This window comes from Sceloporus occidentalis, unplaced genomic scaffold (assembly GCF_023333645.1).
Source record: "Sceloporus occidentalis isolate IW3139 unplaced genomic scaffold, rSceOcc1.0.p SCAF_1, whole genome shotgun sequence".
Lineage (NCBI taxonomy): Eukaryota > Metazoa > Chordata > Lepidosauria > Squamata > Phrynosomatidae > Sceloporus > Sceloporus occidentalis.
This window is the reverse complement of record NW_028316981.1, coordinates 302,641,519-302,654,708: the sequence shown is the minus strand read 5'-3', so window position 1 is coordinate 302,654,708 and position 13,190 is coordinate 302,641,519. Positions and strand designations below refer to the sequence as shown.

At 39.7% G+C, this 13,190-nt stretch overlaps 1 protein-coding gene across 12 annotated transcripts in view; it reads left to right on the top strand.

Annotated features, from left to right (window-relative positions):
* The window catches only part of RAB27B (RAB27B, member RAS oncogene family), a 138,398-nt gene extending 126,674 nt beyond the window's left edge, over positions 1 to 11,724 (top strand). For all 12 annotated transcript variants that reach the window (XM_089497353.1, XM_089497370.1, XM_089497358.1 and 9 more), the window contains 4 exons: positions 62 to 147; positions 3,086 to 3,189; positions 4,153 to 4,276; positions 5,836 to 11,724. In XM_089497353.1, coding sequence (XP_089353479.1) covers positions 62 to 147; positions 3,086 to 3,189; positions 4,153 to 4,276; positions 5,836 to 6,025 — 504 coding nt within the window. In that variant the 3' untranslated portion in view covers positions 6,026 to 11,724. The remainder of the gene's footprint in view (positions 1 to 61; positions 148 to 3,085; positions 3,190 to 4,152; positions 4,277 to 5,835) is intronic.
* Positions 11,725 to 13,190: the final 1,466 nt, after the last annotated feature.

Sequence of the window (13,190 nt, the reverse complement as noted above, 5' to 3'; positions counted from 1 at the left end):
CAATGAGCAAATGCCCCACTCTATCTAAATAAACAGCTGTGCTGCCTTTGTTGTATTTCAGGTATACAACAGCCGGGGGTCAAATGGATCTCCTGGGAAAGCCTTTAAGGTTCATCTGCAGCTCTGGGACACAGCTGGGCAAGAAAGGTAAGGCCTATGAGCTCTGTGATGTAGATATAATCAGAACAAATGCATCTTCATAGATATAGAAGATTTGGTTCAAGTTAATCAAATTAGTGATTTTTAAAAAATATTATTATATTTCTTTTTATTGAATAATTGAATTATCTGGGAGAAAAAACATTCTTGTTGTTGTTGTTGTTGTTGTTGTTATGTGCCTTTAAGTTAATTCTGACGTATGGTGGCCCTAAGGGAAACTTATCATCAGGTTTTCCTGGCAAGATTTGTTCAGAGGAAAGGCAGTGATGAAAGAACTAGACAAGATCCTAAAGAGTAAAGGTATACAACTGATCACTAAGGTTAAAATTGTCTAAGCCATTGTATTCTCCATCACCATGTATGGATGTGAGTGCTGGACAGTAGGAAGAAAATCAACTCAAATGAGATGTGGTGCTGGACAACCAAAAAGACAAAGAAATGAGCCCTAGAACAGATCAAGCCTGAACTCTCCCTGGAAGCCAAGATGATGAAATTGAGGCTGCCATACTCTGGCGACATCATGAGAAAGCATGACTGATTAGAAAATACAATAATGTTAGGAAAGGTAGCAGGCAGTAGAAAGAGAGGAAGACCCCACACTGAATTGCTAGACTTATTCAGGGAAGTCATGTGTTTGAGTGTGCAGAACCTAAGCAGAGCAGTAGAGGACAGAAAGTCTTGTAGATGTCTCATCCACAGGGTCACCATGAGTCAGGGGTTGACTTGAAGGCAGTTAACAACAATGAAGTTGTGTAACAAACAAGGGAGCCAGATATTTAGCTGTTCTAGTAAAAATTCTCATGCCATGATGGGCTTTTGTTTCCAAGACATTTCTTTTTAAAGTGGCCATGGCATTTCTTTTACATGCCGTTGGGTATGTTATGTCATTGATTTCAATCTGAGTTGTCCAGGAGGTTGCAGGTACATATGAATTCAGCAACTATTTTGCTACAACAATAGTTGCAGTGTTTGGTTTGCCTTTCCAGCATAGAACAGTGATCAGGTAAGTGTAGGATGCAACTGTTTAAAAGTTAGACTTCATAGTGTATGCTACATCTAAAGTGCCTGACTGTATTTACTATTGTCAAAGCAAGGGCTGTTTTATCAGTGCTTTCAGAACTTGAGATATCCTCTGTGCAAAAGTGTAGCCAGTCACTTATGAAATACATTGGGAGATAATATTTTGCCAGTCACAAGGGCTGGTAAAATTTTGATTTCCAATTTTTAACTATATGGGGCCACCTGTGTATAATCTATCAGAACACTAATCAATTAATTTACTAAAGATTTGTTTAATTAGGTGACAGCTCTAGTAATGATGAAGATACACAGGGGATTGTTATGTTGTTTTAGCTAGGATTGTGCTTGAAGGTGTATGAAGAAGACTGAATAGATGAACAAATGCACTAGGGGTGTATTGTAGGCCACCCGGCGGTCTTGTTGGAATTCTATTAGTGCTGTATGTGAACAGCTGCACTCTTTCCTCTAGTGACATACAGTGGCAGTGAAGAAAAGCAGACAAAATTTGCAGTCTTTGGGCAGTTTTCCTCCAGTACAGGCAGGTTTCAATTTACATGGTATTGCATTCCTGTACTCATAGTGTAAAATAAGAATGTGGTAAACAGAGGAAGCCAGTTCCATATGTTTCAATGGAACTGAGGCAGTCACAAAGTTGGCATTTTTTCTGGAAGAGTTTATTCCTGATGTTTCTCCGGCATCTGTGGCTGGCATCTTTTCTGGAGATGCCAGCCACAGATGCTGGTGAAATGTCAGGAACAAACTCTTCTAGAACATGGCCACATAGCCTGGGGAAAAACACACACAAAAAACCCTATAAAACATCAGACTTTATTTTCTCCAAGCTATAAAAATGTAGAGATGCTGCAACTGCTAATCCCAAGGGGGTTTGGCTGGAGTGAGATGGTTTGCCATTAGACAATAGTTCTTCTTCAGAGGAGGGCAGAACAGAGAACAACAACAACAGCTTTCCAGGTGGAGAAAGCACAACAAGAAAAATAGGAAGGTGCAGCACATGTTCTTCTATATGTTCTGCAGCAAGTGCAGAGGGCACAACAGGAGAAGCAGCTCATTGTCTGTAGTGCCCTTTTCAGGAGCCTTGTCACATAAAGAAAGCAGACTTCTGTTGCTAAACTCTACCTAAGCATGCACAGGAGCCCCCTTTGAGCACACCAAAACTCCAAGATTCCAGTTTCTTTCTCCCGCTCATGCCTTCTAAGCAGGCGAACGAAACCCCTTCCCTCCAAATAATGGCAGTATTTGAGATTTTTCATCCCTCTCATGCTCCCTCTTCTAAGCTGGCAAGGGAGACCCCTTCCTTCTAACAGTGCTAGCAATGCAGTTGCTGCGTTCCTTGATCCACCACTCCTACCTGGGCAAGTAAATGAAACTGCAGTCACTTTTTCTTACTACTGAAAACTTCATCCCAAAATTTCCAGATAGTCTTGTTATCTCGTCTCAACCCCTTTGTTCTTTCACATGTTTTCTTGCTCTCCTACCTCGCTCATCTGCACAAGTGCGCTGGGAGAGCTCTACATTGTGGGTGAGACTTTCATTTATTTCTTTATTTCTGGAGAAACATTATAAATTAACTGAATCAATGCAAATTGTGACTTGCTTATACCTTATTTGTTTCAATCTGCAGCTGCAGACTTTATTTCTCCTGTAGTACTGTCTACACCATTTTTTGTTAGCGTAGTGCAGCATTATATTTGCAGGAATATTTTAATAATAGTGAATCTGGGTATATAAAGCTTTTGCTTACAAAACAAGAGAATATTAAAGCTTTCCTTTGTCATTTATCTTTTTTATTTCAGTGCCAGGAAGCAATGCAGCAGAGAAACATTTACCTACTGAATGTTCAAGCTAACTCTGTATGTTGATCCCCTCACTTTCTTTCTCTTTGCAGATTCAGAAGTCTCACAACAGCATTTTTCAGAGATGCCATGGGCTTCTTGTTAATGTTTGATCTCACCAGTCAACAGAGCTTCTTAAATGTCAGAAACTGGATGAGTAAGTGAAAGGAGAAGCTACCTCTCTTGGCTTTGAGTGCTTTTACATTAGACTGTATTGCATCTGTCATCCTTCATACAGTGGTACTCCCTGTTTAAGATAGACTCTCTTGCCTAGGATAACATTAAAAAAAACACTTTTACATCACCCCAGGTAAAACATGAAGTTTGCCTATCTCCTTCTGTGTCTTTACCACAAACATAGAGCCTTATCAAAGTGGAAACAAAACCAGAAAGTAGTGGATTTCTCTGTGCCTTACCGCATGAAGTTGTAGCACTTCATGGGAGATGGTTGTAAAAGTGTGTCTTTAGTTGAACAGATTTTTCCAGCCAGAAAAATATGTGTTTTCATGATGATTTCCTATTGGAAGAGAACAGAAACACTACAGTGTCACACAGTAAGGGACAGAGAAAGCCATTACTCTCCGTCTCCATTTCTGCTTTGTTTTCTTGTGCAATAAGTCTCTCAAAAGGTGTGTTCTGTGTTCTGGTTGTAGGCTTCCCATTAATATCTGGTTAGGCATTATGAGAAACAGAAGGCTGTTCCTGTGATCTCTCTTGTCATAAGCCATAGTTACTAATATGCCTGTATTCACAAAATGTGGAACATATTGGTTACCTTACAACATTATTGTAAGGATTACTGAGATAATACATATGTAGGGTTTTGAACACATAAAATGTACTGCATACATATTATACATTTGTACACATATTTATTATCTCCTGACATAGAGAAGACATTTCATGTTCCATGGGCTATCTAGGCAACATTTTTAATTGATATCTCTCCTGTTTCATTCTTTGTTTTGTCTGTTAATTGGAAGGTTTGATTTCTGTTACATATAACATTCTGAGCTAAAAATAAATTATGAATTTCTCTGCACTGAAAGAACAATGGTTTCTGCTGTTAGGTTTGCAAATCACTTTTTTAAAAATAATATTTTAATTTTTTTCCCATTAGGTCAACTACAGGCAAATGCTTATTGTGAGAACCCAGACATAGTATTAATTGGAAATAAAGCTGACCTGTCAGATCAGAGAGAAGTCAATGAAAGACAAGCAAAAGATCTTGCAGACAAATATGGGTAAGCCAGTGTTCTCTTTGTTAACATCCTCATGTAATTGAGCTTATTGATCTATTCCATTGGTAGATGTAGGGTGTGATGGTATACAAATTCAAGTCCCTTTTAAAGACCTTTTTATTCAGTGGAAGACAATTCAGTATGGTGTCACTATGGGTAGAAACATGCCAGCTCAAAGGGCAGCATGACACCGCCCCTAAAAGAGCTAGGTGGGTGCTGTAGCAATCACACACTATTGCCCCACTCCAGCTTTTTTCTGGCACAAAAAGTGGTGGCAAAGTGCTGCTCCTTTTTGCTCTGGAAAAAGGGTGGCTTTTCCACCATGATGACACCTTTTTGGTGTTCCTGCGGCATGTGGCATATGAATGCTGCACCTCTGGAGCGCTACAACACTGCCTGCCATCTGGGCAGCATGACACCAGCTTTGGGGCGGCATTGGTGTGTGCTTCATCCATATGACACATCCCGACAGTGCCAGGAAGCTGGCATATTGTGCAGATCTGTACTGGCCCTATATTAGTGCAAATGGGAGTTGCAATAGCTGATGAACTTTTTCCAGGCATTGCATAAGGAAATATTGTGTACCTTCTGATGCAAGTTGTTCCTCTAACTGTATAAGGCAGCTCAGTAACCTAACTTACATGCTGATCAGGAGTTCAGCCATAGCTTTACTCTTCCCACACTACTCCCTGCACACAAGCAAGGGTGCATCTACACTGTATGATGCAGTTATAACTGCCACAGTGCCATGCTACAGAAAACTGGGATTTGTTGTTTGCAGAAGCATCCACATTCTTTGGCAAAGAAGGCTAAGGTAAAATTACAAATCCAAGGATTCCTCAAGAGGGAGCTACAGCATTAAAAGTGGTGTCAAACTATGTTATTTCCACAGTGTAGATGTACCCCAACAGCCATTGATTGGCTCACAGGGTACACCAGAAAGTTCCCAGCTAAATACCAGAATTGCAAGCACTGCTGCCTGGCTGACCATCTCCACCCTGCCCTTCTGATGGGCCGCAATCCTGCATAAGATACTAGAGGACCTTTCTGCTTCACCACTTTTACATACGTTTTAGGCCAAGGTTAATTTTTGCATTGTCACCAAGGGTTCATAAAAGTCAGCACTTAACTCTTCACCTAAATATTTATCTTTTGTGGCATGACACTTTTGTCTAAAATCTGGAATGCTAAATTGCTTGAAATTGGGATTTTGATGAAGATGCATACCATTTTCTCTTTCTAGTCCTTGCTTTTCTGTACAATATATACATTTGTTTACCTGTTGCTCCTAGAACAAGGGACTGCAAAAATGAAAAGTTTCAGGTACTGCCCTTGATGTATTAGAAGGAAGAAGCTGCTGGTGGTGGGGAGTCAAATTTGTATAGGCAGGCCCAGAGAAAGAGCTGAAGGCCATGATGTAGTTCTATTGATGTTGAAGCCAAGCAATTCTGTGTTGAGGAAGACTATTCAGAAATCATGTGTAAAGTATAAAAGTGTAAGAAATGCTCACCCTTTACAATCTGACCCAGTTTTTTATTCATTTAAATATCTCCCTTTGTTAGCATCCCGTACTTTGAAACGAGTGCAGCTACGGGCCAAAATGTGGACCAGGCAGTGGAAACACTCTTGGACTTGATAATGAAACGTATGGAACAGTGTGTTGACAAGACTCAAGTCTCTGACACGGCCAATGGAGGAAGTTCAGGGAAGCTGGCTTCAGGAAAATCAGAAGAGAAGAAATGTGCTTGTTGACTTCATTGCCTGAGCAGAGGAGAAAGAATGAGAAATTGTCAAATCAGAAAAAGACAGACTGACCAACCACTAAATCCAACCCTGAAAGCTCTTGTGGACCACATGGGACAGCTGTTATTGTCTTAAGCAAGCCTGATGTGTTTTGATGCTGAGAAAGTCATATTTGAACAGATGCTCCCTTTATAGTGCCATGTTCATGAATAAAAACCCAAAGGCCCTCATCTTCTCAGTACCATTAGTTTAGTAAATAGAGGAAATACTTTCCTCTTTGGGAGAGAGCATTGATGAAATGTTAGAAGACAGTTTCATGATCAGATAAGAGGTCAGCCTGGAGGCCTGTATCATCATTTCTAATCACAATGCCTTCTGTTACAGTGAGCATTATGCACTTGCTAAAGATAGGTTGTCTTTAGAGAGTGTGTTTAATGTGGCTTACTATATATGACTTTTAAACAAAAATACCAAGCATCTATTGCAGTTACATTCAGCTGCCGAAGCTCTTATTGAATTCAGAATGTGGAATCCTCTTCCAGAGCAAAGTTGGGGACTAAGGAATATTATGGTTCAGTCCTCAAGTAGAACTAGTGAGAGGTGGGCTAGAGGAGAAAGGAGATGCCCCAAAATTCTGTTACACTTCAATGTTGAAAAGGAAGTGTTGAGAAAGAGCAGATACATAGTGGTAGCTTAAAGTTTGGAAAGTTTTCACAAACTGAAATACTCAGGCCAAGCATATAAGAATTGTGTCCCAATAATATGTACACAGGAATGTTGAACGCTTTCCCTGATTACTCTAAAATTGTGATCCTTTATTGGAGGTTTTTCCCTTTACAGGAAAAAAGAGGCAGGTTGGGGATATCTGTTAGGGTCCATATAAATCCAGTTAGATTTTCTAAGTAATGCTTTCCCCTCATATTTGTGATTTTATGTTTATTTTACAGGTGGGTACTTCATAATTTGAAACATTTGAACTTGGAGTTGCTAAGTAACAAAGCAGTGGATTATAAGTGTAGATAGGCAGTCTGTTAAGGAAAATGTGTAACCTAAAGCCACATGTGATAGGACAGTGATGTACTAAAATGTGTCTTCTCAAATAAAAATCCAGTGACTTTCCTTCTATTATGTTCCATTCCTATATGATAGTAAGGAGCCAGTTAGGGATATCACAGAACAACATGGCTGGCTCTGTAGCAGAAGCAAGACAGGGCCCTGAGATCAGTAGCAGCTCATTGGGGATTTTGGAGGAGGCTGGATAGAAATAAAACACTTAAGCACTGTGGTCTAAATCCAATTTCTAGTCCTAACTACCATAACTCATTGGGTCAGTGGGAATTGTGGAAGTGTTGACTTACTGTTCAGCAGCTGATTCAGTGGGTCTATTTTAGTTGAGATTAACAACTGGATTTCAGAATTTAGCCTATTGGTCTTTGTTTTTTCTTCATCCTCCTGACTAACTTTTTTCCTTCTGAAATATAGCCATTCCAAAATAGGCTGACATAGACTGTCACTATTATTTAATTTTGGAAAGCTCATCTTACTAGGAAGAAATTGCCTTCTTGTACTAGTCCAGTGCAAAAAACTTCTTACTGGTTAACCACTAATATCTCCAGTCTTTGAAGTCAATATATGCAACAATTTAATGGAAGGTAGAGAAATGATAATTTTTTTAGGGCTAATGTACCCCATTAAGTTTTTTCTTCATTTTCATTCAGTTTCTTTGCCATGCATAGCATAGTTTAAAATAAAGGTCATAATCCTGCATTGGGAGATGTAGCTATGTCTCTGTACCTATATGTCCCAATGTTATCCTGCTAACCTACCCTTTCATCAGTGGAGGGCCTCTCTACTGCCAGACATTTATTTATTTGAAGAAAGTGAAAGGATAAGCAGGGACACATCCGGCATTTACCAGCTGTGCTCTTTAAGGGATTTTGGGCTTCAGCTCCCAGAATCCCAGACTATTGGCCAACGTGGCTGAGGCTTCTGGGAGCTGAAATCCAAAATCTCTTAAAGGGCACAGTTTGGGGACCACTGCTATAGGGCATCCCATACAGAAGCCTGTTCAAGTATGTCCAGATACAGGAAAAGAGCTGGACACATCTCCACTCATTCATCTCCCTTGATCTTTGGCGACATGGAAATTGCCATATTATGGGGGCAGTGCTAAAAAGTTGGAGTGTTGTGTGGATTGAAGAGACCCCCTGACCTGCACAGTGACTGTAAAAACTGAGTTGCAATGGTGTGAGACAGACTTATGCCATTGCAATTCATACACAGGATGCCAGCCAAAATGTTTATGATGTATTCTAGGTCTTGATAATAATCCATTATGAACTCCTGCCTGCAAAGCTAGTGTTGCCTTCTTCAACAACGCCAAAAGAGTTCATGTTGTTGTAGAAAAAAACAACCTTTTTTACACCAGGAAAGGAGGAGGAAACTACTCACTTGGAGCCAGAGTATCCTGCTTAAGATTGATGGCATGAGTGGTTGCAGCTGTTTTAATTGACTAGGAAAGAATAACAGATCCTGGCTTCATTAAAGGGAGGTAATCTTTTCTCATGTGTTATAAAAATTTATAACAGGAGCATTTTATTTCTTTTCTGCCATCCTGTCATGATTTCATACTGGCTTTCCTACTGGAGACACAAAAATTTCCACAGTGTATCTTTGATCTTATTGTGCACTTTCAGTATTCTCGAGTTCTGGATACCTTTTCTTAACCTAACCTTGCTGTCTGTTACTAAAAGATCATCACTGCAGAATTGAGACACATGGCTGACTTTAACTGAGGGATCCCAGGTTATTTTAACAGGGTTACACTTGACAGATGGTTTTACATCTTCTAGCTTGAATGTGCGGTGATTCTGGCACCATATGTTTAATACTGCAAGGACAGGTGCACAGATATTGCAGTGGTTTGCATGTGTGTTGCTCTGGCATGCATATCTGACTGCAATCCGACATTGCTGTCTTGTCTACTTCATGCCAGGCTGCTCTCTAGAATAGCAGTAACCCATGGCTTTTCAGTACTAACAGCTTGACAGCAGAAATTGGGCTGGTAACACTCCTGAATGGCCCTAAGAAACAATTTTCCAGAGGCCCATTCTGTTTTAGTTCCCTGATCCTAGTCCAGCATAACATCAGTGTGGGTGACTATTCTAGCCATGCATGCTCATTTGCTCATATGAAGTATTTCTGTTGTGAACTCTTGAGCCTCTGCATGCAAAGGACTGAGAAGTTTGAGAACAGTATTTCCCCCAAATATGGTGCATGTTTTTTTAACCAATGCAAAAAAGCACAATGACAATTTGTAGCTACTGACCACTGAGATGTGGAATCCCACATTTGCACTAACTACCACTACTGGATTGAACTAGAAGGCTGGTGTGAGTGCCACACTCAAATTCATTTAATTGTTTCAATTATGTATGTTCTGATTCATTCTATGGTACATAATTAATCATCTGTGGCACCCTGTGATCCCAGTACCTCATCCCTGCCTCATCAGAGCTGGAAATGAAGGAGGAAGGCACAGGCTGGGTAAGCATACATCAGGTAACATTTTGCTCTCACAGTTCAACACTGGAGGCTTAACAAAACATGCTTACATACATTGGAATACTTGAACAGATCTCATCTGCAGTTCATGGATCCACAATTGTCAAGGCAGTAGGAAAGCTTTTATGAAAAGGAAAGGTGATATTGTAACTGCAGGCTTCTGTTTGTTCTGCTACAGCAGTTGGCCTTGATACGCGTGGAGATTATTTGCAGCAAAACCTAGCTCTGTGCAAGAAAAATGGAGAGAACATATGACTGACAGTATGGGCCTGAACAAACAGGGAAAAATAAAGCTGCTTCGGGTCACTTGGGAGGTATGCTGTTTAAATGATGCATGCATCCTAAGAGGCTGGAAGCCATGCCAAAGCCATGCTCCAGTCCTAAGGACTAGAGCACTGCTTTAGTGCAGCTTCTGGCCTCTTATAATGTGTGTGTCATTTAAACAGCATACCCCCAAAGTGACCTGAAGCAGCTTTATTTTGGCCTGTCTGTTTGGGCCCTATGTGAAGTACAGTTATATTTGGATAAGCCTATTGAGAAATAAAAAAAAATGTGCCTAATTGTATTCTTCAGAAAAAGTAAAGAGACTGCATATTATTATTGAGTGCTGAAAGATATTTTGTCCACTTAAACATAAAATTGTATTAATATCAGTTGGATCTAAAGAAAAAAATAATTACCTGATTTAGAATTTGCTTGTATACTAGTCCATCTCAGATCTGCAAGAGTGTTCAACATATGCTTTTATCATTGTTATTCTTAAGGTTTATCACAGTGTCACCTTCTCTAAGGGCCCGAACAGACAGGCCAAAATAAATCTGCTTTGGGACACTTTGGAGGAATGCTATCTAAATGACACATCTTCAGAGGCCAGAAGCTATGACAAAGCTGCGCTCCAGTCCTTAGGATTGGAGCATAGCTTTGGCGCAGCATCCGGCCTCATAGGATGCATGTGTCATTTAAACAGCACACTTCCAAAGTGGCCTGAAGCAGCTTTATTTTGGTTTGTCTGTTCAGGACCTAAGTCAGTAATGGCCTGGCATTACAAAGAGTGAATCTAAAAGAGCCTATAGGTATTTGTTGTTTGTGATTTCTAAGCAGCTGCAATTGGAGAATTTGGCATATTCTGTGGCTACTCCCAGGAGCACACCACTTACATAGTACTCTTGGTCTCATCTCAAAGATCAACACCTAGGATGGGGAATTTCTACCCTGTAATGAAGGCCAAACCAATATCATATTGTGTGTGTATAGTAATTACAGAAGTGAATTAAGAAGACAAGTTAACACAGTGAGAAGAAGCAGAATCGTAACCAAGAGAGGTGGTTGGAGCCCTACTATGTTAGTGTGGGTAACATTGTACCAAGAAATGTTTGTCCAAGTAAGGGGATGTGTATGGCACACTTTCTGCAAGTAGCACGCTTTCATTTTGACTGCTGTACCTGGGACCTGCCTTCCTGGCCTCAGACCATCTACATAGGACAAGGCTTATATGTGGGGATTAAGTAATGCTAAGCAGTACATGATGTTTGTGCACTTTGAAAACAATGTTCTTCCTCCTGTCCAGAGAAGAGTATGTGGCAACCTTTATGTTCTACAGCTAATTTCATGCCAACCATTTAAACAAAGTCTTTGTTGAATATTTATCTTCTCTAAATGTACATCCTCTCTGCACAATAGGGCTTTCAGTGTACATAACTATATAATTAAAGGTATTTCATTTATCTTGCCTGAATATATTTATTGAAATAATTCTTTTCAAGTTTTGTATTCTTTGTCTTTCTGATTTAACAGTAACAAACTTCTAGTCAATCAGTTGCTTCTTTTTTGTTGTTGTTGTATTCTTTGCTTTTTGTGAATTTCCCCATTCTTGTTAGATTACTCCAAGCAAGTTTTATGTTGGTCTATGCGGCAGGTCTTTGAATGTTAAAAAAGATAATACATTCTTGAATGTGGAGGTTTTTATTATACATCTCTTGATAGACTGTGATACCAGCATAACAATGTCAGTCATTACTTTGTTGTACCAAAGTACCTGTGGCTTTAAAATTGTATCTATATACACATGCACACTGTCAAATTTTCTTCACTGGTGTCTGGGTTTGTATAATATGGTCAAGGAATGTAATCCTGTGATTTCATTTCTGCACAGTTCTTTTAAAAATTAAAAAAGAATACATTTTTAATCAGTAGTGGACTGTTGTTCTGGAGAGTAAAAGTCACTATGCATGAGAGTGAAGTCACCATGCACTATTGACATTCACAGTATTTAAAAGTTGAAACTTGGCAACAATTTTAGGGACAAATTACCCATTTTGGTGCCCTTGTTGCAAAGATGTTGACAGCGCACCCACATTTGCCCTTCTTGCAAAGATGTTGACAGCGCATTAATTTAATTAGCTTTTGAATTTTTTTTTTAAAAAATATAACATTCACCTGAAAATTCAATACTTTAAATTGGCCGCATTGCAGCAAAAATCTATGTTGGCTTGTCAGGTGGGCATTCATGGAGAAAGATGAAATTTGTCTTGTTATAACTATTGTTTTTCAGTCTCTTAGGTGCTAACAGAATTCCTTTATATCTTTTTATTGTTACATGAGATCATGATCCATAACAATTGTTTCAATGAAGCTTGGGCTTTGAATTTATAATGTGCCTTTGAAACTTTTTTCCCCCTTACACTTGACTCTACTTTTTTGATTTTATTGAAATACTTGGATTTTTGGCTTCCATATGTTTTCCAAACTCAACTGTGTTGAATGGCAGGCTCCCAGTACTATTTGATGTTATAATTTGCTGCATTCCTAATTCCTGGGGGGCAGCTCAGCAAGTATCATGCTGGGTCTACTAAATAAGTCATGTGCAACTGTGTAGAAGAGTTCCTTGTAAATCTTTAATAATGGCAATGATTCTAAAGCTTCATATGAATAGGTTTAAAATTTGTAGTATCATATTTATCTAAATTTTTAAAGGCATATGAACATTTTTGAAACTGTCAGCCAATAGTAAACTTAAGAGATCAACTGAGAACACTGAAAGAATTAAGCATCCCCTTCTTGAGATCCAATCAAAACTGAAGTTGCCTGGAAGAAAATAAAATGTAAGGACCTCAAGTGAGCTCACTGGGACTTGGAAGATCCAGCTTCAAGTCCCCACTGAGACATTACACTCTCTGGGTGACCTTAGGCTATTTACTTTCTCACTGCTGACCTATCTCACAAGGTTTATGTGAGGACCAAGGAGGGTGTGCCGCCTTGAGTTTAATGAAGAAAAGTGAAATACAGGCCACAGGCTGCAATGTGTAACTTTTTAAAGGTGGAACTGATGCAATATGCAAGCTTGATAGAGAATTGTGATGATGTACAAAGCCCTGTTTAAGATCTCCAGTTATGGAGTTCGCATTGCATAACAGGGTACTGCACATGATGTCCCACTGTACAGTGGAGGTTTGCACTGTACAGTTCGGTACCATGAAAGATGGGGATGGTTTTCCTGGCCAGGCACAGGGCACCCATAAATTTTCACTGGGCTCCATTGTGGATTACCTGTGGCTTTGCTGGGGATTGTTGCGCATCCCCCTCCCCCCATGCACTGTCATTGTCCAAGGGC